The sequence below is a fragment of the Eurosta solidaginis genome, chromosome 3, assembly GCF_040869045.1.
Source record: "Eurosta solidaginis isolate ZX-2024a chromosome 3, ASM4086904v1, whole genome shotgun sequence".
NCBI classification, from domain to species: Eukaryota; Metazoa; Arthropoda; class Insecta; order Diptera; family Tephritidae; genus Eurosta; species Eurosta solidaginis.
Genome location: NC_090321.1, coordinates 258,518,929 through 258,540,044, shown reverse-complemented (window position 1 = coordinate 258,540,044; position 21,116 = coordinate 258,518,929). Strand labels below are relative to the sequence as shown.

At 40.6% G+C, this 21,116-nt stretch overlaps 1 protein-coding gene across 2 annotated transcripts in view; it reads right to left on the bottom strand.

Moving 5' to 3' along the window:
- The window catches only part of LOC137247104 (electron transfer flavoprotein beta subunit lysine methyltransferase-like), a 174,691-nt gene that overhangs the window by 42,023 nt on the left and 111,552 nt on the right, over positions 1-21,116 (bottom strand). For both annotated transcript variants that reach the window (XM_067778175.1, XM_067778176.1), the window contains exon 2: positions 14,408-14,556. In XM_067778175.1, coding sequence (XP_067634276.1) covers positions 14,408-14,529 — 122 coding nt within the window. In that variant the 5' untranslated portion in view covers positions 14,530-14,556. The remainder of the gene's footprint in view (positions 1-14,407; positions 14,557-21,116) is intronic.

Genomic DNA, 21,116 nt, shown 5'->3' with positions numbered 1-21,116 from the left:
GGTATACTTGGAGTATTAGCAAACCACCTCTGAGGAGCGACACCGCTTAGAAAACCTTGTTTCTAATTGAAACAACTTTTTTCTAAATTGTCATAGTTACTTTGCCCCGGACTAGCACCCAGGACCTCCGGTATGGTAGGTGGAGCATGCCACAACCACAGTCCACTTAACCCTGCCACGACAGCTGGGTACCCTTTTAAAATGTCCCTCATTGCGCTCAGAAATGTAACTTGACGTTCTTAGCCAGAGCCCAAAAAAAAGGGGATAACTCGCATCACTACCAATCAGCAAATAAGGCTCTGGTCGCTGGTAGAACAATATTGAAGGCTACTTCCGTGCCGAGAAAGCCACCTATCTTGGTGATCTCGTCTATCAGTTTAACATTCGAATGAAGAACAATTTTCGTAGACCTTCCTTTAATATGGGTGTATTGAAATGCGGAAAACCGTGCCTTACGTAATGATCAATCAAGCGTTCCAGCGTTTATGAAAGAAGCGAGCACGGGTTGATTTCTCTTAAGTCTTGAGCGTGAATGTGTATTTGAACATATCCTAAGATCAACCTCAGACAGACGGCGTCAATGGGAGTCAGCTAGCTGCAGAAGAGCAACAATAAAACGAAGGAGAAGGAAAAGAAATGAGAAAAGCAATGACAAGAGGAGAAGAAATAGAAGATAAGGAGGACAAATAGAGAGAGAGGAATGGAAGTCGGATAGAGAGTGGACTAAAAAAAAATAAATGTAAGGCGCGATAACCTCCGAAGAGATCTAAGGCCGAGGTTCCCTTCCAATTTGCGTCGTGCTCCTCTTTATTTTCCCTACAAATTGGCCGGACGGGACCTACATGTTTTATGCCGACTCCGATCGGCATCTGCAAGGCAGATGAGTTTTCACTGAGAGCTTTTCATGGCAGAAATACACCCGGAGCGCTTGCCACTGCCGAGCGGCGACCCCGCTTAGAACAATTTTCTTCTAATTGAGAAACCTTATTTCTAAAATTTTGATGCTGGTTTGCCCGGGGTGTGAACTGAGGTCATACGGTGTGGTAGGTGGAGCACGCTACCATCACACGACGGTGGCCGCCATAGAGAGTGGACTGCAAAACGAAAAAGGAGATAAGGGGTTAACCATGAGCAGGATGAAGGATAAAAAATGGAATAGGATGAGGAATCAGATGGCAAATCGGAAAGGAAGGACGCAAAGAACTAGTCTCGCAAGACAGTTTTAATGACTGCCTCTAAACTGGTCCCGATGAGTGGGACGGATGGCAGCAATTTTTAAACCAACAGTGCTTAAGTTTGAGCAATATGATTTAAATTAATTACTCAAAGGCAGCGAATATTTCAGAACCTCATTTGACTAAAGCAGTTAGGAACGCGCTAAAAAGGTCTGCAAAGGTGGAAAATTGCCTCTGCCGTAGGATATTACAGTCATAAAAGTGTCGGTTGAAAGCACTGCGAAGAGACAGAATTAGATTCAGTACGATCCCTTAATGCGATAGTTCTCCGCTAGTTCGTAACTAGTGCTATTCGCTGCATGGAAGGCTTGTAGCCAAATTTTCCACCTCACCTTTTCGCGGTGAATCCATGTTTAGCAGGCAAGGCTATGGTGACCCAAAATTGCTCATGCAATTAAAGGGAAGGGGTTGTGGGGCGGTGTCACCAAGAAGGTTCAATGTGGTCATATTAAATCGTTCCTGAGATGGTCCGGCTAGTACCTTAATGGTGCTTGTTCCCGTAACGTACCGGATTTATTTGCCGCAAAGGACCATGAACGTCGATAACAAAAAACATTCGTAAAGCCTACGACTCAGGGGAATGGGAGGGGAAACGAATAGAAAAGTAAAAAGAAGGAAGAGCAGAAGAGAAGTGTTCAATTTAGGGATATGTTAAAGGGATAGTGAAATGGATAAAGGGAGTGAATGGAAGAAGAGAAAAAGGGTAAGGACCGAAGCAACTGCAGGAGAACAAGGTAGAGGGATAAGGAAAGAGAGAGAAAGAAGAAGAAGATAACGTTGTCGAACAGGGTAGGTGCAAGAAAACAGCTGCCTAGAAAAGGAAAAGGCAGATGCAGAGAAATGGCAGAAGGAACTATTAACCATGGTTTAGAGGTGGTTTGCTGGCGTATACGTAAAAGAATATTTCGCCTTTGAGAGCAAGAAAGAGTGGGTTGATTGGAGCTTTAGGAGTTAGCTATTTTTTAAACTAATTATTAGGATATAAAAATTAAAACTAATTGAGCGGAGGGGAAAATCCTTTGTGGCCACAATAGATATGTAGGTATACCGATGATTCCACATTAACGAAATAGGTGGAGTCGCTAGGTCCTAGAAAATTTCTTGTATTTGCCAAGAGGACAGTGTTATTCTATAACATAAGTCCTTAAACCTGATTGGGGTTCGTACGTTTGGTCGTCAAACAAATTCTGGTAACATTATGAAAGACTGAATGTGTCGTCTTTATTGACCGGCCATTTCAACCTAATCTAACGGATACCCTTCTAAATATACATACATATGTATGTATTTATATATTGTTGACATTGAACAGTTGTCTATAGTAAAGATCCGTTTAAAAACGCATTCATTCATTTGAATAAACGTGCCAAGGAAATATGAAAAGAAGAGAACAAAAAATTAAATTTGCGTTGCTTAAAGCGATGCAATAGCGGTACATTTATTTTTCAAAACAAATTCAAATATAGGTGTCCATGAAATTTTTATACTCAGCTGAGCAGAGCTCACAGAGTATATTAACTTTGTTCGCATAGCGGTAATCCGTAACGGCATAAACTAATCGAGATAGATATAGACTTCTATATATCAAAATGATCTGGACGAAAAAAGAAATTTATTTAGCTATGTCCGTCCGTCCGTAAACACGATAACTTGAGTAAATTTTGAGGTATCTTGGTGAAATTTGGTATGTAGGTTCCTGGGCACTCATCTCATATCGCTGTTCAAAATGAACGAAATCGAACTATAACCACGCCCACTTTTTCGATATTGAAAATTTCGAAAACCCCAAAAAGTGCGATAATTCATTACCATAGACGGATAAGGCGATGAAACTTAGTAGGTGTGTTGACCTTATGACGCAGAATAGAAAATTATTAAAAGTTTGGACAATGGGCGTGGCACCTCCTACTTTTGAAAGAAGGTAATTTGAAAGTTATGCAAGCCGTAATTTGGCAGTCGTTGAAGATATCATAATGAAATTTGGAAAGGGCGTTACTGCTATTCCTATATGTGTGCTAAATAAAAATTAGCAACATCGGATGACGAACACTCCCACCTTTAAAAAAATTTTTTTTTAAGTCAAATTATAATAAAAAATTTAACATCTTTACAGTATATAAGTAAATTATGTCAATATTCAACTCCAGTTATGATATGGTGCAACAAAATACAAAAATAAAAGAAAATTTCAAAATGGGCGTGGCTCCGCCCTTTTTCATTTAATTTGTCTAGAGTACTTTTAATGCCATAAATCGAACAAAAATTAACCAATCCTTGTGACATTTGATAGGGGCATAGATTCTATGACAATAACTGTTTTCTGTGAAAATGGGCGAAATCGGTTGAAGCCACGCCCAGTTTTTATACACAGTCGACCGTCTGCCTTCCGCTCGGCCCCTAACACGATAACTTGAGCAAACATCGATATATCTTTACAAAACTTAGTTCACGTACTTATCTGAACTCACTTTGTATTGGTGTAAAAAATGGCCGAAATCCGACTATGACCACGCCCACTTTTTCGATATCGAAAATTACGAAAAATGCCATAATTCTATACCAAATATGAAAAAATATGAAACATTGTAATTGGATTGGTTTAATGACGCAAAATATAACTTTAGAGAAAACTTTGTAAAATGGGTGTGACAACTTCTATATTAAGTAGAATAAAATGAAAAAGTTCTGCAGGGCGAAATCAAAAGCCCTTGGAATCTTGGCAGGAATACTGTTCGTTGTATTACATATATAAATAAATTAGCGGTACCCGACAGATGATGTTCTGGGTCACCCTGGAACACATTTTGGCCGATATCGCGAAAACGCCATCACATATACAACTAAGGGTCACTCCCTTTTAAAACCCTCATTAATTCCTTTAATTTGATACCCATATCGTACAAACGCATTCTAGAGTCACCCCTGGTCCACCTTTATGGCGATATCTCGAAAAGGCGTCCACCTATAGAACTAAGCCCACGCCCTTTTAAAATACCCATTAACACCTTCCATTTGATACACATGTCACAAAAACACATTCCAGGGTTACCCTAGGTTCATTTTCCTATATGGTGATTTTCCCTTATTTTGTCTCCATAGCTCTCAGCTGAGTATGTAATGTTCGGTTACACCCGAACTTAACCTTCCTTACTTGTTTCAATTGAACAGTTAGAAACTTTTAAATTCCTTCTTTTACAACTCAATGATTCATTTCATCAACGACTTTCAAAGGCATATAAAATGAAATAATGTAAATTTTTGTTGGCATACCAAAATAGTTGAGATATGTATATTGAAATTCAAATATGCGCAAAGTGTGAACAAATAATTAATAAACACCTGAGCGTTGGTATTTTAATATTTTAACAAAATCGCATGATTTTCATACGATTAATTTACCGTTATTTATTAGCATAGCGCCAACCAACGCGTATGCACCGCAAGCAAAGAAATCGAAATTGGAATGGAAATAGAGTACGCAAGTACTGTAGTCATAACTGTAAAATGTTGAGTACAGTTAAAGAAAATATGAAAACAGCCTGCGACAGGTTGGTTGAATCGAACGAAAGACGCCAAACTGTTTGCGCATACTCATTGCTGTTGCGATGCCGCGTATCGCTTGAGTCACCTTTCTAGACGCCCATCAGAGACATTCAAATAATACGTCATACGTATGATACATATGCACATACGAGTATATCTATCGGTCTGAAAATAAATACTGCAGCCCTCATAATAAAGGCAAATCTGCATGGCGATTTCTTGCGATTGCTGTTGCCATGTTCATTTCGCTTTCATTTGATTTTCAGTTTTCGTTTAGGTGAAATTTGCATTTTTCTAGATCTTTTGAAATGGAATTGCAAAATTAGTTTTAGAATTACGTTTGCTACAACAATAATAACATCCACAATTCGTGTTCCCCACATTTGTTTTATTTATTTTGGACAAATAGCAGACCTACCTCAAGCCGATTTGCTCACCAAGCTACTCAACATTTGCCAGTTTCCAAGTGCTCCAATTTTTATCGGCAAAAATGTCTCAGCAATATTTACGATTTACGATAACTACTGTTACGTATAAATAGCGTAAATTGGCATTATGATTAGATAACAAATGCATGAATGGCGCCATAGATTACCATAAAAGTAGTGCTGCTTGATGGATAATATGCTGTTAGTAAGTTTAAATATTGCTCAATAGAACTCAAATCGGACTGTGCTTTATATTTGGGGCTCGCCTCCAGTGAATAACTTAAAATATGACCACAATACAAGGGACTTTTACTTGAGGGCATGCAACTGAAATTTCCGAATAACTTTTACCCCAGCGGGCTAAGCGGTTTAGAATATTACCGCGATAGGGTGATACTTCGGGGCCAGCAAAATCTCCGCTGAAGCATACCAACGAGGTGCAGGAATTATCATCGAAGCCGATGCTAATTCCCATCATCACACATATACAAACGCTCGGAGTGGGTCACCTTTTGTTTTTATTCTAAACGAGGATTTAGGTATCTGTGTTACTGAAATAACGCTAGGTATCTGTAAAAGGGGCGATGACCCAACATTTGTTACTGCATTTTCGCCAGAGATCTGGCCTGCCGTGTTAAGGGCTGAAATGTTCCCTCAGAGCATTTCTTCTCTGACCATCGGGTTATACAGTTCTCTCTTGACGAGTTTAGGAATCCCAAAGTTTCATTTAAGAATCACAAACGAACTACCAGCGACCTGCATAGTTGCTAGGTGGAGGCACTTCTGACTGGAGCACCTACGGCAAAAAAAGTGTTATCCGAAACTGCTGTGGGAGCCGTGGTGGATAAGTTCACGCTGGCTTTTAATAGTGCTTTTTGTTATTTCTGCCAACTTAAAACTCATATGGGTAGGTGTAAACCTCCGTGGTTGACGGAGATTTCAAAGCTTCCAGTGGGAGGCTCTTCAACAAGGCCGAGAGGACTAAACCACCCTCAGACTGGGAGCTCTACAAGTTGGTGTTTCGTAATTTAAAATAACAGATTGGGAAACCCAAACAAGACTCCTGGACAAGCTTCTGCAAAACGTGGAAGGGTGTAATGAGTCCGCGGAACTCAGGAGGATCTTCTCGAGGGATTCACACCTGGGAGAATAGCGGTGAGTAATTCCTAAGGTTTCTAATGTACACCGAGGGTTTCTAATGGATGCCCCAGGGGAGCGACGGTTCAGAGAAAGGTGAGAAGGGGCACGCCAAAGGGGGGGTGTTATTTTTCTTTTGCTTTGTGCAGCAGTAATGAACGGCCTGCTTAAGGAAATTGTAGATAGGGGCTTATGCCGATGACCTTGCAATTCTTTTCAGAGGTAAATTTCTGAATACACCGGGGGACGTTTTACAGGGTTACCTGGGTATCGTGACCAGGTGGTCTGAATAATGCAGATGTACAAGATTTTGGAGTTTAGACCACCCTCTATTGGCGGAATACCGCAGGTGCTGTCTGACAGGGTTAAATACATTGGGATTATTATAGACCTTAAGCTGTCATGGATATGGAGGACAGGGCTAGGAAAGCTTCGGTTGCCTTGTATAGCGGTCGAGGAGCAATTGGAAAAAGCTGGGGGATTTCCGCAACGCGGGATTTTCTTTTATGGCGTTCTGCACGTTTTTCATTTCTACTCTTTGAAAAATAATCGACCAAACGAAGCAACTTGCAAAAGTTCTTTAATACACACAGTGCAATCCCAGATGGTCAGCAAATAACCAGTCGCGATCGCATGGAACTACTATAAGATGAAAATCGCCAAGGCATATCAACTATTTGTAACTGTAACTGTCACAGAAATCCCTTGGCCGGAGACGATCGCAGGGACTTTGAGAATCCACGGGTTGCTTGTGATCTGCCTCTGGAAAGTTGGTCCTCGGTGCCGCGCTACAAGTTCTCTGGGCAATTATTGCCGCCAAGCGCTCAGTCCAACTTTAAATGTTTATTAAGGCAAATCTATCGAAGATGATAGAAGTGTTAATGGAGCACTGTCAGATCTAAGGTCAATTGTCTATTCTACTAAGAAATGGCATGGAAGTGAAAGAGTGCAGGGGCAAAGGAAAGGAAGTGGAGTGGAGGCGGAAGGACAGAGAGGGGAGGAGGATGGATGAGTATGATAGGCCAAAGTTCAGGCGGAAGAAGTCTGTTGAGGTTGCCTACTAATATAATAATAATAATTTTGTTGTTGTATTGGCAATGCTTCGCCCTCTTTTGACGAAATTCCAAGGAAACTTGCAGTTTCACCAGGTTTGGACGATATATGTAGACTCTGCTGCTAGACGCGTTGGTTCCACATTACAACTGTGGGGTCACATAGGATGTAGAATATACATTAAGTATGTCAGAGTGACGCAAGAGATGCAGAAGAGTTGATAGCATGAACACGAGAAAGGTATTTACAGACACAGTGTTGATTAGGCATAGGGCTCCAAGTGCTTATCTGGATCAAACGGCTGAGTTGGTAAGTGCTGGATGTCATAAAGCTTGCGGAGTTAGCTCCTTATTGCTTTGGGAGCCAGCGTTAGATCAAGTATCTGTTTTCTGGTATGTCCTGGTTGCGTCTTTAGATTGTGCTCTTTGGCTCTTAGCCCCACTATAAGCGCTCAAATCGCTATTAATGCGGAAAGTTCTTGCTGCACATCTTAATGATTAATCTTTGCCGCATTATATTTATGTATGTAAGGTTTAAAAAAATAAATAAATATTTCAGATCTTATGTGTAATACTTGTATGAATTATGTAATGTAGCAAGTACTACTCACTCTATAAACAAAATGAAGAAGCTATAAATAAAAAGTAGCCATATTGAAGATCCTGTCAGGTAGTTGACAGATAAGATATCACACTTAGTTTCATTCACAATGCTCAAGACTCGGAAAACAGAGGAAAAAATGCATTGCGTGAGCGCAGTGGCAGATAGTTTGGAGGGAGACAAACAGCTCAATGGCGCTCCGAGTCTTACAGATAAACCTCCAACACAGTAAAGTGGCATCGAGCGAGCTCTTCCTGGCTCTTGAGGGGGGTACGTTTGATGTGGCGCTCATACAAGTGCCATGGCTTTCATCTGGAGGAAAGCGCTCGCTGATTCAGCGTTTATTACCCAAAGACGGAACGCAGAGTTAGAGCTGCAGTCATGGTAAGGAAACGCCTATACTCGTGCATGCTATAGCACCGAAGACCTAGCGGTAGTCGCAATAGAGGGAAAGAAAGAACCTTCCTTCGCGCATCATAGCGTATGGGGAGGGGATGATATTAATGACAGAGGTGAGCCCTTTTTTGTTACATACTACAGAGTAGTCTATAGGTGGCCAACAGGGGTGCAGTGCCTACATATGCTGGTCCTACATCAAGCAATGTGTTTGATATCCCACTGAGTTCTGAACATGAGGTAGAGGAGTTGGAGGAGTGCAACAACTTCTGATCAAAGGCGCTGACAACTGCATACAACAGAGCTTGTCCTCTGAGAAGATTCAAGGGCAAAGCAAAGCCACCAGAGTGGAGTAAGGAGCATAGAATGCTCCAGAGAAACCGCGAGACTGAGTAAAGTGTTATCTAAACGAGATGCAGTCCAGTGACTGATAAAAAACGACGACGGGGAATGGTCACACAGTAGTGAAGAGTCCCTTAAGGCGCTACTTAACACACACTTCCCATCAGCAGACGATGCGGAAGAGTTATGTAACCACGTCTACAGTCCTAATACTGAGCGAGAGGTACCAGGATAGGTGAGAAAGACCAAAATTGAATGGACAATAAAAACGATTGCTATGTTCAAATCGCCAGGCCCAGATGGGATATTCCCTGCCATGCTGCAGATGGCCGGTGGAACGATTATAGAATGGCTAACAAGAATTCTTGAGGGTTGCATAAAACTGTATCACGTCCCGCAATATTGGATATCGGCTCGAGTAGTCTTCATACCGAAAGCGGGAAAAGCCAGTCATCTGCACCCGAAAGACTACAGGCCTATTAGTTTGATATCTTTTCTACTCAAAACCCTAGAGAGATTAATAGATGTGTATATAAAATCAAACGAGGAAATATTCTCTTCAGCACAGCATGCGTACACCAAGGGCAAGTCAGTCGATACTGCATTGCATAGGGTGGTTATGCATATAGAGAAGGCCTTGGAACACCAGGAATATGACTTAGGTGTTTTTCTGAACATTTTTTATTTATTTACACTCAGCTCTCTGATGGATCAGGCACTTCGGGACGTACATGCCTGGGCATCTGGAGTCGGGTTAACCGTCAACGCGGAAAAAACCGATGTAGTATGATTTACTAGGAAGTATAGGTCCCTAATTGGATTAAGCCTACGCTTGGAGGAATAACCCTGCAAGAAAAATATAACACAAAGCATCTAGGAGTTATTCTAGATATTAAGTTGTCGTGGAAACTCCATGTGGAAGAGAGAGGGAAGAAAACCTCCCCGGCACTCTATGCATGCAAGAGGATATTAGGATGCACGTGGGGCCTATCACCCAAACTCTCTCATTGGGTATTTACCGCAATTGTCAAACCCATACTTTACTATGGGGTTCTTGTTTGGTGGACAGCCACAAAAGCAAGTACGTATACCAAAAACTTGAGAGGGTATGCAGAGTATCAATGATTAGCGCAACGGGAGCCTCAAAAACTACCCCGAAAGTAGCATTGCATGCCATTCTACATATACCGCCTGCAGACCTAACGGCCAAAAACATCGCGTTAGCAACGGCAACAAGGCTTAAGGCCTCCGGGCAGCTTGCGTGCAGGCCTTATGGTCACAGCAGTATAGCGCCATCTAATATCGGGCAAACGGAATATATGGTCCCGTTCTGAGCTTCGAAAGAGCTACTGGGGCCACAATTGAGCCAGAGGGTTGGTGCCGGGGTGCAGAAATGGAAGAACATGCTATACACGTGTATACGGATGGTTCCAAATTAATGGAAGGGGTTGGATCTGCTGTTTACTGTGATCCTACAGTAGATCCTACAGGCTCCCAGATTACTGCAGCATTTTTCAAACGGAAATTATAGCAGTGAGGAAAGCAACAGAAATTCTGGAGGAAGCGTGCTTAAACTGCAGTCGCGTCGATTTATATATTGATAGTCAGGCTGCGATTAAGGCAATAATTACTTCATCAAGAAGTGTTCTGGAGTGCAAAGAAGCATTGGAAAAACTTCGCTCAGGCCGAACCATACATCTTTACTGGGTTCTCGGTCATAAAGGGATAGAAGGTAACGAAAAGGCCGATGAATTGGCAAAGGAGGGTGCAACACTCGCTGAGTCGACGATAGACGTCTTAATCCGTTTGGGAGAAATCAAAAGGAGACAGGAGTTGTATACGATCCATCAAGCAGGAAAGGCGTGGACAAAAGCACGTGGCCGCAAAATTTCTAAGATCCTGAGCAAAGCCTACCATATTAGACTCACAAAGTGGCTCATATCTCTGAAGAGAGAAGACTTAAGGCTCACGATGGGAATATTGACGGACACTGCCTTCTGGCGTCACATGCTTATAAGTTAGGCCTCGCCAGTGACAGCAAGTGTAGGAAGTGTGAGCTGCAGGAAGAAACGGTTGAGCACGTTCTGTGTTCATGTCCTGCACTCGCCAGGTCAAGGCTCCAGCTATTAGGGGCAGCAGAGTTGCCAGATCTCGAGGCAGCAATTAAGCTGGGTGCCAGAAAACCGCTAGTATTTGCCGAGAGGAAGGAGTTATTCAATAACGCATGTCCTAGCACCTGATTGGGATTCTTCCGTTTGGTCGTCAAACAAATTCTGGTAACACTATTGTAGTAGCTTTCGACATTATAAATAACGCAATATATTTATATGTTTTACTCACAATTTATTTATATAAGGTGTGAAGAGTTAAAGTTACAGTGCCACACTATGGACACATTCAGTCTATGTGAGGTCTTCATTGACCGGCCAGTTCAACAACCTCACACCATCAGCACAGCCAGAATTGGGAGGGGCCTCTCCGAGCAGAGGATTCAGACAGGGTGCCCCTCTATCGTGTGATTAATTTGATGCTGGAGAAAATAATACAAGCTGCAGAACTTCACCGCTCTGGAACAATAAGAGCGTGCAATTACTGGCGTATGCTTATGACATTGATATCATTGGCCTAAACATCCGCGCCGTAAACTCTGTTTAGTCCAAACTGCCGAAAAGATGAGCTGGCGAAGGCAAAAATATTGATGTATTCATGAAACTCAATAACTCCGGTGATACGAAATCCATCAGAAGGATGGGTTGACATGGAATGCCCTATTTATTGACATGATTTTGAGTTTATATTGCTTATCAGTCGTTACTATCCGATAATTACGTTGTAACTTAAATTGTATTTCCTTAACATTTGATTATTATTTAAGTGTCAGGCGTGCGCCATGTCTGTGACATTTTATGGCTGATGTAAATTTGCATTCGAATTTGTTCAGAACTTAGAGCATAGTTGGCTCGTAGCTTATCAAAATGGGTTGCTTGTTATTATACCGTATTCTCTTAATTAATCTGTTTTACTTATATGTTTGACACTAATATATTCAAATACTCATGAATGACAGTTTACATGCACTTCAGATGTCTACACCCATCTGAGGCTAGGTCAATAGCATTGGAGATAATGAAGCATGGCGTTGGAAGATAAAAAATATTTCTATAAATATTTGTACACTAGATTACCTCACCTTGTATGGAAACATTTTTTTTGGTTGCAGTTGATGACACCTACAAAAATGTTTTATATTTTAAGACATCTGCCAAAGTATACTGGGAAGGTTTACAGATGCACGGAAGATAAAACAATTTTAGAATACATCATAACCTACTTGTTAGGTTGAACCGGTCGGTTAATAAAGACCTCACATAGACTGAATGTGTCCATAGTGTTACCAGAATTTGTTCGACGACCAAACGGAAGAGCCCCGATCAGGTGTTGGGACTAATAATATACGTTTTCTAGGACCAAGTTTAATTGCTGCCTAGAGATCTGGCAACTCTGCCACCCCTAACAGCTAGAGCATTGACCTGGTGAGCACAGATCACGAACACAGAACGTGCTCAACCGTTTCTTCATGCACTTCCTATATCTGCCACTGAGAAGGCAGTTTCCTGTTAGTATGCCCATCGTGAGCCTTAAGTATTTTCTCTTTACGAGATGTGAGCCATTTTGTGGGTCTAATATCGTAGGATTTACACATGGTCTTCTGTCCACGCCTTCACTGCTTAATGGATAATATGCAACTCCTGTCTCTTTTTGATCTTTCCCAAAACGGACTTGGTCGTCTACCGCCGATTCAGCGAGTGCTGCAGGCTCTTTTGCCAACTGAACGGTCTTTCGTTACCTATCTATCGTTTTATGACCGGGAACCTTGTTCAGATGTATGCTCTGGCCTGAGGGAAGTTTTTCCAATGCTTCTTTGCATTCCACGTGAGTTTTTGTTCATCAATACTGCGTGAGATTATTGCCTTATTAGCCAACTGACTATCAATATATATGTTAACGTGACTGCAGCTTAAGTACGTTTTCTTCGGAGTTTCCGCTGCTTTTTTCACGGCTATAATTTCCGCCTGACAGACGCTGCAGTAATCTGGCAGCCTGTAGGAACTATTTATTTCTGGATCAACACAGTAAGCAGCAGACCCCGTGTTAATTGAGAGCCATAGGTATACACGTTTACAGCATGTTCTGTCATTTCTGCACCGTGGAACCAACCCTACGGTTAAGTGGTGGCCCCAAGATCTCTTTGTAAGCTCAGGAACGGGACCATATACTCCGTTTGCCCGATATAGGATGGCGCTCTACTGCTATGCTCATACGGTCTACACTAAAGCATAATTCCTAGATACTTTGTGCTATTTTTTTGTAGGGTCACGCCTCCAAGCTTAGGCTTAGTCCAATTCGGAACCTTATATTTCCTAGTAAATAATACTAGATCGGTTTTTCTGCGTTGGCGGCTAACGCGACTCCAGATGCCAAGGCTTTCACATCACGAAGTGCCTGACCCATTAGAGAGCTGATTGTTGTTAGACATCTGCCGCTTATGATGACTGAAACGTTATCTGCATATGCAGTAAGTTTGACTGATCCTCCGTCGAACAGCCAAAGCAATTTATTGGTAGCCAGCATCAACAGCATCGGTGATAAAACCGCACCCTTCGGCGGTCCTTTTTTTACAGATTGTGTTGCCTCGCATAGACCCCATTGCGATGTGATCATTCTGCAGCTTAACATGGAGCCGATCCAATTTGTTAAGGCCAGATGAACTTCAATCGAGTTGAGACTGGCCGTGATTGCTTGTTTCGAGCCACTGTTGAAAACTTCGGCAACGTACCAAAAAATAGCTATGGCACATTCCTGGTGTTCCAAGGCTTTCTCTATATTCATGGCCAGCCTATGCAATACAGTATCGACTGACTTGTCTTTGGTGTAAGCATGTTGTGCTGAAAAGAATAACCCCTCATTCATATTTGATTTTATATACATATCCACTAATCCTCATTCATATTTGATTTTATATACATATCCACTAATCTCTCTAGAGTTTTGAGCGGAAAATATATCAAACGAATAGGACTGTAGTCTTTCGGTTACAAGTATATTTATTAAACTTTCGACTAAGAGATGAAGTAACGAGAATTGTTTATGACATCTCTTACTTACATACATATGTTCGTACCTAAATATGGATGAATAAAAGTTTCAGTATTAGCATCACTAAGCTGCTACTAAATGAATGCACAACAACAATAAAGCAGCCACTCTTATATAAAAGGCAACGAAGAGATAGCTCACACACAGATGTAGTCATCAGCCGAAGTTGTTACTCACACATACACACGCATATATTTAGCTCAATTACCAAGCAGGAGATGAAGCAGTTATAGCAGGCGAAACGTCTAGACTTTAGTAGAAATATGCGAATGAAGCAGCGGAGAGTATAAAAGCAGCGCAAGCTGAGTAATCAGTAATCAGTTTGATTTAAACACGCATTTAGTTGTGAAGCAAGAGTTATTGTGATGTACTCTCAAATTAGTCTAATAAATACCATTTTGCATTACTGAATTTTGGAGTGATTTATTCAACAGTTTACCGATACGAACGTTAGCAGAAGGCTTCAAATGAGAGGAATTTCATTAAATTCGTTACACTACATTTGCGTTTACTCACCCACTTATTTGGCGTGGCTCCTGATGTCTAGTATGACGTTTGCGCTGCGTCGTATTCACATGTGTTAGCCGTTTTTTTATTGGAAGAATGATAGAGGTGCAAAGAAGGCGTCGCAATACCATTTCAGCAGGTTTGCCCAGGAAATTTAGCTGTATCAAAAAAAAAACAACCTTATTTAAAAATGTGTATAATAATTGTAAGCAACTCATGATCAAAAATACACAATAGGGGACTTAAGAATGACTGCATACAAGTTTTTTCCCAGACACCACCAAAATCTTCAGTTACAGGCAAAAAACTGGACTTGCATACATTCGGACACTAGGCAGTCTTAAACTTTGTTGGATATAAATTTTATTTAAATTTCTTTTAGGAACAGATTTAGACCTTTGCAGCAATATACATATATGACCTGGAATCATGAAACGACCCTATTGTGCGAAATACCCGTTCTTCACTTTTTGAGTGATTCTTATAGGAAATTTAACGCTCTCTCCAATGGAACAAACCACAGTTATCTTCTTTTTAGTTTTTTCATAAATCGTATTTAAAGGAAAATCGGACCACAAATACGATTTTTTGAAATATTTCGATCCATGCGCCACCTATCGGAGTTCTTTCTTATTATTGCATTGTCATCGGGTTCTGAACTATATTCCAAGTTTCAAGCTTGTAGCTTATCGGGAAGTTAATTAAATTTTAATTACAAAATTCGTTTCACAACGGCCAACCGCTACGCAGTCAAGCTAAACAACAACTTTAAACGCGTTTTTCTCGAAAACTTGTTTTCGCACAATAGGGTCGTTTCATGATTCCAGGTCACATATGTGTATGCATCGGGCTTCCTCAAGGTCACCCGATCGTAAAGTACGGCACAAAATCGATCATGTTGCAATAAATTGACAGTAAACCTACATTGTATTAGACGTGCACACGATTCGAAGTTCCAACATCGAGTCGGATTTCTATTTCGCCGTAGTCAAACCCCGCTTTGTGGAAGCACAAGCCAACCAGGCGGAATGCATGATCTGTGGGTGCCAGCGAGAAAATTTTGATACCGGCATTTGTGAAAAACTTCTGATCCGATGAAGAATGCTGCACTGCAACAAAAAAATGAATTGAGTCGTATTAAGATAGAATTTAACATAAAAAGTTTGCGAATACCACTGCAAGTGAAAGGGGAAATCAGTGCGTATTTTCAGAAAAAAAAAATATACTTTAACTAGGGGCCAATCGGAATTATTAAAATGTTTATCAAAACACGAAAGATTTCAAGCTCGGAGCAAATTTTTGTCGTAACGAAAAGAGCGACCATGTAATCGCTGTTCAGGAATCACTTCTCTTTCCTCTTAAACCGAGGCCGCCATGAAGCCTCAGGAAAGATGTATTTTGAAGCCGTAAATCGCAATACCTCTTGCGATCTTAGACACAGTTACCGACTTGCACGAGTTTTCTTTGACAGTTTTTCTCTACATCGTTGTGGTTTTTCCGTAGTTCCGCTTCGTACTACGCTCTCCGCTAAAACACATTCACCTAAATATCTGTTGTTTTGCTGAGACATTTCATCATCTTTATTAATTAGTGCTTTACCGCCTAAGCGATTTTGTTACAATGATATTGAGCCATACATAGGGACAGGTATGATTAGCGATTTGTAGAGGGTTATTTTTTTTTCGTGGAGAGGACTTTACTTTCCCATTGCCTACTCAGTCCGAAGTTATTCTCCTTTTAATTTCTAAGTTGACATTGTTTTTTCTGCTAAGACGAAGTCCCAACCCCACTCCCTCATCCTGTACCTCTCTCACCCCAATTTTCTCATATATGGAATCCCTATATCGAATATGGAATACCTGGATATATATATAATTGAGACGTTCCCATGCCCGATAATATGCCTCTCTGTCAGTGCACGGACTTTACCACTTTATTGGTAGATCTACCAACTTTTTGACCCATTTTAATTTTCTACCACTTCTACCACCAAAGCCCAAAAATCTACCAACATTTCAATATATTCGCATTGATACCAAAAACTGCGATCATTATGTAAACGTATTGTAACGAATTTACCGCAATACCGCTTATTTCAAATCTTCGACTAAGGTTCGAATCACTAAACTGTTGAATAAATAACACCACTATTCAGTAATGCAAAATGGCCTTTATTCAAGTTTTCACAATAAATAACTCTACTATTGCTCGACAGATAGCGTGCTTACTCGAAACTGATTGTAGCGCCTCTATTGTTGAGGCCTTTTATACTCTTTGATTTCTTCGTTGCATCTTCAAGGCGCTTCTGTCTAGAATCTACTAGTTGGTTATCTGTTATAATTATAACTACAGATGTACGTGTATAGCTCTCATATGCGCGTGTGTTTGTGAGCGACACTTCCACAATTATAATTGCATATCTCAGATAAGATATCTGCATGTGTTTGTACGTTGCTTCTCTGCTGCGTGTACGTACATATGTGTAGGGATAATGATTGAATTATTAATGTGCATTCACGTCACTGCTTAGCATCGGCTTAGAGATGGCAGTATCCCTTAGTGTTGCTAATATTCGTAACAGTATTTATTAGCCGAGCGCACCCAAATATCATTAAGAGGTGACACTAACCAAACTAACCAATTTTGAAATATTTGTGCACAAATTCAAACAAGAAATACATTCGTTTATGAAGGAAATGTAGTAAATTTATTTATTTATTTATTATTTAAAGTCGACGACAAACTATGGTATAAAAGATATATAAATATACAACTCAAAAGTTAAAATTTAAGATATATCGAGATTTCAACAATGTTATATTACAAACAAAAATATATTATTGAACATTACAGTTTAATGTGGTATCACAACGGACCTTCGTGTTGTCCAAGTGAGCTATCCTTATCAGGGCAGCTACCACCTAACCTATCCTATCCTATCCTACAGTTTAATTTCATAATATAATAATAAGAAATATGAGCAGAAATAAGATTTTATACCGGAATCTTATACTGGCGGGATACATCAGATTCCGCTCAGTATGATTTCGGAATGCAGTGGATTCCAATCTTGCTGTTGGAATGCAACCAGATTCCAATCAGCATGTCATGGGAATCCGGCAGTGCTAAGACTAATGTAATGAGGATACGCCATCACAAGGCATAAAAAAGTAACATGACTTGTGTTGTTGGAATGCACTGGATTCCAATCAGCTCAATGCCTGACCCATAAAATTATACTGCCGGAATGCATACGATTGCGGCCAGTGACTCATTAAAAACATGTCTTTAACGTTGTTGGAATGCACCAGATTCCAATCAACACATTACTGTCTTGTACCTTCTTAATGATACATGTTGATAAATGTTCCTCCATCCTTATACGAGATAGTGCCTGTTCTTTACGGAAGAAATAAATGTCGGCAAATTAAATTATCTTGTATCTCTTAGACTAGATAGGCAAATCTATTACGTATAGTGACAAAAGTACATTCAAGACTGATACAGCTATACAACTCATTGTAGTGCGCGCACCAGATAAGAAGAGGATTATTTTTAGCAAAGTTTCGTCGACAAAGGGCTAACTAAAAAGGAACGTAGTGTCTGGATACTCTGGGGGAACCGCAAAAAACAAGCGGCTGAGAAGGTTCGCAGAATCAATTTCTCCAATAATGAGCTTATGGATGAACCCCCAGTAATATTCTCCGATTTTTCAGAGTGGGTAAGTTGATAAGAAGAAGTCTACTTCTGTATGGAGGAAGGCCGCGCAATGCGAATATCAAAAATTGCTTTTGAACTGACTCAAGACGCTTTATATGCTTTAGGGAAACAGGGCACCAAACGCTTGAGCAATACTCGAGTATTGGACGAACCAGCGATGTGTAAAAAACCCTCACTAAGGTTCATCGAACTCTTTAGGCCATCTTTAAACAAATCCAAGTACACCCAACGCTTTGTTGGCAATAGATGAAATATGCATGTTAAAATGCAATTTCCGATCAAAAAGGACACCTAGATCATTTGCAATAGATATACGCTCCAAAGGCGTACCATCTATTGTATAAGGTTTCAATGCTGGCTTCACTCGGCCGCTTGTTTAGAACAATTTAAAGCTAGTTAACTTGTTGTGCACCAACATTGGAACGAGTTCAGGTCGGCCTGAAGAAGATCCAAGGAACTCAAATCGGTAGGACAGTAAGTGTAGCAAAGTTTTACATCATCCGCATACATTATAGTGTGGGAATATAATATTGTCTGTGGCAAGTCATTAATGAAAAGGGTAAAGAGCAAAGGGACTAGATGACTTCCCTGGGGTACACCGGAGGAAACTCCGAACGATTCCGACAGATTGTACTTGAACAGGACTTCTTGGGTCCGTTTAGAAAGATAGCTTTTCAGCCACATTAACAGGTGAAACGGAAAGCCCAGTAAGTCCAGCTTATGAATAAGTAACTAATGGTTGACGGTATCAAATGCTTTGCTGAAGTCCGTGTAGATAAAATCCGTTTGCTTGTTCGCTAAAAATCCTTCCATAACTATAGAGGTGAATACAAGCAAATTTGTAGTGTTTGAGCTTTGACGAATGAAACCGTGTTGGCATGGAGATAAAAGACTAGAACACTGATATTGGAGTTGACTCGTAACAATCTGTTCAAAGACTTTAGGAATGGCTGAAAGTTTAGCAATACCCCTGTAGTTTTCAACTTTTGACCTACTACCTTTTTTATGCTGGGGTATAATAAAAGACTGTTTCCAAAGTGGCGGGAATGACGCAGATCCCAGAGATATCTGAAATAATTTTGAAAAAGGCTCATATATGTTTTCGGCGCAGTACCTAAGCACGCAACTAGGAATACCGTCTGGTCCCGGAGAAAAGGTGGGCCTCAAAGATTGAAGACTCTGAAAAACAATTTCACTATCAATAGCAGGATTAATAATGGAATTCGAGTTATCTAAGCGATACTGGTGTTGACCGTAATGAAAACCGCTGGAGGAATAGGTGGACCTAAAGAACTCTGAAAATAGCTCTGCAACATCGTCATCAGTGCAAGCTTTTTTACACCCAAAGGTAAATGAGGAAGGATACCCAGAAGTTTTCCGCTTTGAATTTACGAAACTGTAAAACTTTTTTGGATTTTTAAAAAATTGGTCTTTACAACAACTTAAGTAATTTTTATAACAAAGCTGATTAAGACGGTGAAATTTAGAACGAGCTATTAGATATTTAGAGAGGTCTGCAGAGATTTCTTGAATCTCTTATAAAGCCTAGATTTAATGTTATTAAGTCTGATAAGTTGACTTGAAAACCACGGGGGCTTATTCGAACATAGGGTATAGCGAGTAGGAATGCAGGTATCGAAGAAGCCATCAACCGTACTGTAAAATATAGAGATTGCCGAATCGACATCAGTGCAGGCATAGAGATCCGACCAATCATGGGAAGCCAACAGATCATTGAGCATAATGAAATTCGCTTTGTAGAAGCATCTAGATCGGGGACGAGACTGTACTTGAATCCTAAGGGGTAGGCTGATATCAAGTGATATCTCTAGCGTAGGGTGAAGAGGGTCTTCTGGAAGGGATAAAGGTGGGATTTGCATAAGGGCAGTACCCACCGAGCTATCCACAAATACTAAATACAGCATTTTATTTCCACTATTTGGAACATTGTTAATCCGTAAAAGAGATGAGTCCAACAAGCAATTGAGAAACTCATGTTGAGCAGTGGGAGTTAAAAAGTTTGAACCACTTATATTAACCCAACTAACTGTTGGCAAGTTAAAGTCACCAGCAACAACAAATCGATCGTTATCTCCCAACTGCGAATGCAAATTGCAGATGGCCGAGCTATGACTAGTATAAACATCCATATCCGAACGAGGGGGTATGTACGAACAGCAAACAATTACGCTATAGCCACCGAAAGGAGTAGCGGATAGCGCACCAGACGTAGAACAAACAGCCGCAAAGGTGCCACTATTAGTTGGTGCATCATTTAATTTGCCAGAGATCGTCTCGCTAGAAGTCTCGACAGAGCGTTATGGAGATTCCTGATCTGCATTGTTCATAACGTCTTTGGCAAGCCTGTTCGTATCGGTCAACGCGGTTGAAGGGACATTCTTAGGAGGTCAGCTTTTCCCCTGACTCGAAGAGAAGTTGGAATCATTGTTGGGCATACATTTCTTACGTTTTGGGGATTCAGATATCACTTTCAAATTTTTAAAGTGAGCTTCCGTCGTTTTGAATCTTTCGTTAAGGTCACGAAATCCAATAAAAATGTTGTTGAACTCTTTCTGAGTTTGCTTCATAAAAGCTCGCGTGTCATTTTCTACGGAACGACAATCATGACATGTCCAGTTCAGTCCAATTTTGCTGGATATTAGGTCAACAACCCGACCACCTATATGAGAGAAACCGGCACAGATAACATGAGCCATATTATCACAGAGCCAACAACAAACATAGGTATCACCACGGGAAATTTTCTTTTGATTGGTGCACTTTTTGACACAGCAATCCAACATAATTGCAAAGTTGAACAAACCCAAAAGAAAATAAATAGGCAAAAGAAACTATAAGTAAAGGATAAATTGAACAATACATGTACAAAATTGTACGTACAATGAAATTTTTTTATACCCATCTGTACTTGTACACAGGGTATTATAACTTTGATTGGATAATGGTTGGTTGTACAGGTGTAAAGGAATCGAGATAG